This window comes from Vicia villosa, unplaced genomic scaffold, assembly GCF_029867415.1.
Source record: "Vicia villosa cultivar HV-30 ecotype Madison, WI unplaced genomic scaffold, Vvil1.0 ctg.001197F_1_1, whole genome shotgun sequence".
NCBI classification, from domain to species: Eukaryota; Viridiplantae; Streptophyta; class Magnoliopsida; order Fabales; family Fabaceae; genus Vicia; species Vicia villosa.
This window is the reverse complement of record NW_026705530.1, coordinates 570,570-573,872: the sequence shown is the minus strand read 5'-3', so window position 1 is coordinate 573,872 and position 3,303 is coordinate 570,570. Positions and strand designations below refer to the sequence as shown.

General features: G+C 43.2%; 1 protein-coding gene across 1 annotated transcript; it reads right to left on the bottom strand.

Moving 5' to 3' along the window:
* Positions 1-375: 375 nt before the first annotated feature.
* LOC131633979 (uncharacterized) lies at positions 376-2,184 on the bottom strand. Its single transcript, XM_058904652.1, has 2 exons — positions 985-2,184; positions 376-723 (listed from the first exon to the last, which is right to left on the bottom strand). Exons 1-2 carry the CDS (start codon positions 2,182-2,184, stop codon positions 376-378), a joined length of 1,548 nt encoding a protein of 515 aa, XP_058760635.1.
* Between the last annotated feature and the right edge of the window lie 1,119 nt (positions 2,185-3,303).

Genomic DNA, 3,303 nt, shown 5'->3' with positions numbered 1-3,303 from the left:
ATCCATGATTCTCTCGTTGCTCCTGGTGCGGTAAGGATGTAAGAAAGTCAGCTTCGTCGTCGGAAAAGAAATCTGTTGTTGGAAGGGACTCCAATTAGAATCTGATAAAAACCTGAAAATGCAGTATGATATGAGTGCATGGGTGCATGTGTGCATGTTATATTATTTTCAAGAATTTTTGGCTTTGTCTCGAACCAACACTACAAGATAATGAGAAATAACGAAGCGCAACCAAGATAAACAACCATAATCCATTAATTCCACAACCACGTTTGAAGTACAAAATATTCTGCTCTCATGAGCCAACAATACAGAAAATGGAAATAAGAACCCCATCCAACAAGACTGGTGGTGATTCTATAACAAAAACCAATACTAAGCAGGATCTCCCATGTCCAAATGACGAAGTGGGCTATCTCCAATGTTCTTATAGCTCCAAGCCTTCATTTCTTCAAATAGCTTTTTGGTCTCAGCATGGGTTGGTCTTTTAACAACTTCTTGAATCAATAGGTCCTTTCTGAAATGCATGGTCTCCAAGTAACGGCTTCTCAATTCCCAACCTCTGGCTTCCTCTTGAGCTTGAGTATCACTTTGGCCCTTTTCCTCCACTCGACCCTTCAACTTGCGAATCTCTTCATAACACCCCTCAATCCTTGCTTGACGTTCTAGAAGGAGCTTGTCTGCTTTCTTTCGACGGGCTTTCTCTGATTTGGCTATATCAGTCTGGATTTAGAGCCTCTTTGTCAATTCCGCCAACTGATCCTCATAATGCTCTTTGATCTTCCTCTCTTGAATCTTAGTGGACTTGGGATCGGCAACCACTCTCGGCCTCTTCTGAGAAGTGCTTCCCTTGGCGTACAACTCTTCAAGCTCTATTTCTCTCATTTTCAACTTATGAAGGGCAGAAAGCTTCTCTTGCCTATCAGTATTCATCTTAACTTGCATCGTCTCCATTTGTTCAGTCAATTTCCGATTCTGCTCAACAGTCTGATTATAACGAGGCATGGAGACAATGTTGGGTTGTGCGCCAACAGGAGGGTACAAAGGATCCTTAATAGGGAAAGGCATCCCTTGGGTATTAGCCACAGTTTCGACCCACTTAGTATAGTCTTCATAAGTCGCACAGTCCCTTTGACCAAAATGCTTCTTGTCTCTCCAACAAATGTTCTTCCAGGCTTGCACAGCTTCTTCCATCTGCCCAGTGTTGGTGGCTACATGGTAAAAAAGGTTTTCAGCAATCTCAGATTGTTTAGGAGGATTGACGAAAGCATATCCATAAGTTCTCCTAGCCAAGACGGGATTATAATTGATCCCACCCCTAACACCCATGAGGGGCACATTATTGAACTTTCCACAACTCATGATAACCTCCTTGTCTTCCAAAGATCTGTTATACCATACAATGTCTTTGGCTCTAAGTCCCATAATCCTTTCAGCCCATTTAGAGGTGTGCCTACTATCAACGAAAGCTCCACGTTCAGGCAAATGTGATCTGAACCAACGGTATAGCAAAGGAGCAAAACATCTGACCAAACCCTTCTTTTGACGATTCTTTTGATGAACTGAATGATAAACATCCCCCAAGAGTGTAGGAACAGGATTCTGTAGAATGAACAGATGGATTGCACTCATGTCAACAAAATCAGGCACGTTCGGGAACATTAGGATACCATAGATACTTAGAGCCAGGATAGCCCTAAAAGTGTCCCATTCTTTCGCTTCAGCAGCATCACACCCTCTTTTGACCAGGAACTCCATATGAAAACCCTGATATCTTCCTCTCTCGGAAAGATTTGCATCAACAATTGACTTGCTCAAATAAAGAGCCTTGGAGATTTCAATAGAAGTGGGAGCCTCCATGGTGCTATAGTACGGAACTTCTCCCTTCTTGATCGGAACACCAAGGGAAAGAGAATATTCTTCCAATGTGGGAACCAAAAGGTAGTCAGGGAACGTGAAGCAACGGAGAGAAGGGTTGTAGAACTGAAGCAAGGTATGAACTCCTTCTTGCTCGTATTTGGTGAACGGCATCTTGAGAAGACTCAGAATATACCCATACTTTTCACGGAACCTGGTTGTTTCATTCGGCGTGATCTTCTTAACCAGACACTCGAGAGAATCCAGATTCGGATTTAGAAATGTGTAGGAGATGTTGCGACTACCAGTCTTCAATGGAGGAGCCATGAGTTGGTCGGAGACAAAGCCAAATGTTCCTGAAAATAAATAAACATGCATGTTAAATGATATGGCGGAATGCATTTCATCGGGAGAATCCTAAAGTCCATTCGTAATTGCATATTTTCTTTTCTTTCCTTTTTGTGAAGTAAAGTATTCTCTTTTTCTTTTCATTTTCTCTTTCTTTTCTTCTTATTTTTGAAGTGGACTTTAGAATTCTCCTCAAATGAAGTGAGGTGGATGCAGTAACATGATGTGTCATGGTGCAATGTGGTGAGAGACTGAGTGCCTCTCGCAATTCTGAATATCTGAGTGACACTGGGTATGACAGGTTCAAAGTTTCGGCTTCAGATTGCAATGTGAAAATCCGGGTATGATGAAGGCTAGTATCCTGTCCCTCCCCAAACTCACGGGTATGAATTCTAGACACGGACAGGTGGTCCCTAATGGTCACTAGGGTATACAGTTCCCATGGGGTACAAAGTGTTTGAGGCAACAAGCGTGCCAGACACAGTGTTCCATGAAAGAACCTCGCCCAGCTGTGGTATCCCATATTGAACTCATCCATAGCAAGCGCTACGGTAGTCAACATGAGCATCCACGCTAATCCTATGTGTCACTTGGCCTGGGTAGTGGGCCTTTTACCTCATACAAACCCCCCACCTGCAAAACAGAACAGAAGACCCCAAGGAACACAGGATATAATCCATATGCATGATGTGCAAACAGAAATAAACATGATATGCAGGCAAAGAATAAGCAAGCGAACATATATACAAGGTATAGACATAAAACAAGTAAACACCCAGTAAATAAACAAACAAACGCAGGCTAGGATCGACTCACTAAGGATGGACCAGCAACAGGTCTAGCAACATCCCCAGCAGAGTCGCCAGCTGTCGCACGCTCGCGAAAAATGAACAGAGTCGCCACCAATATATTTATCCCATAAGGGAAAGGAATATCAGGAAACCTAACAAAGGAAGGAACAGGGTCTTGCGACCATAGAATCAAGGTACGGGAGTCGGTTACGCGAGGGGAAGGTATTAGCACCCCTCACGCCCATCGTACTCGATGGTATCCACCTATGTTTGTTTCTATCTAAAGGGTGTGTACTATGTCTATGTC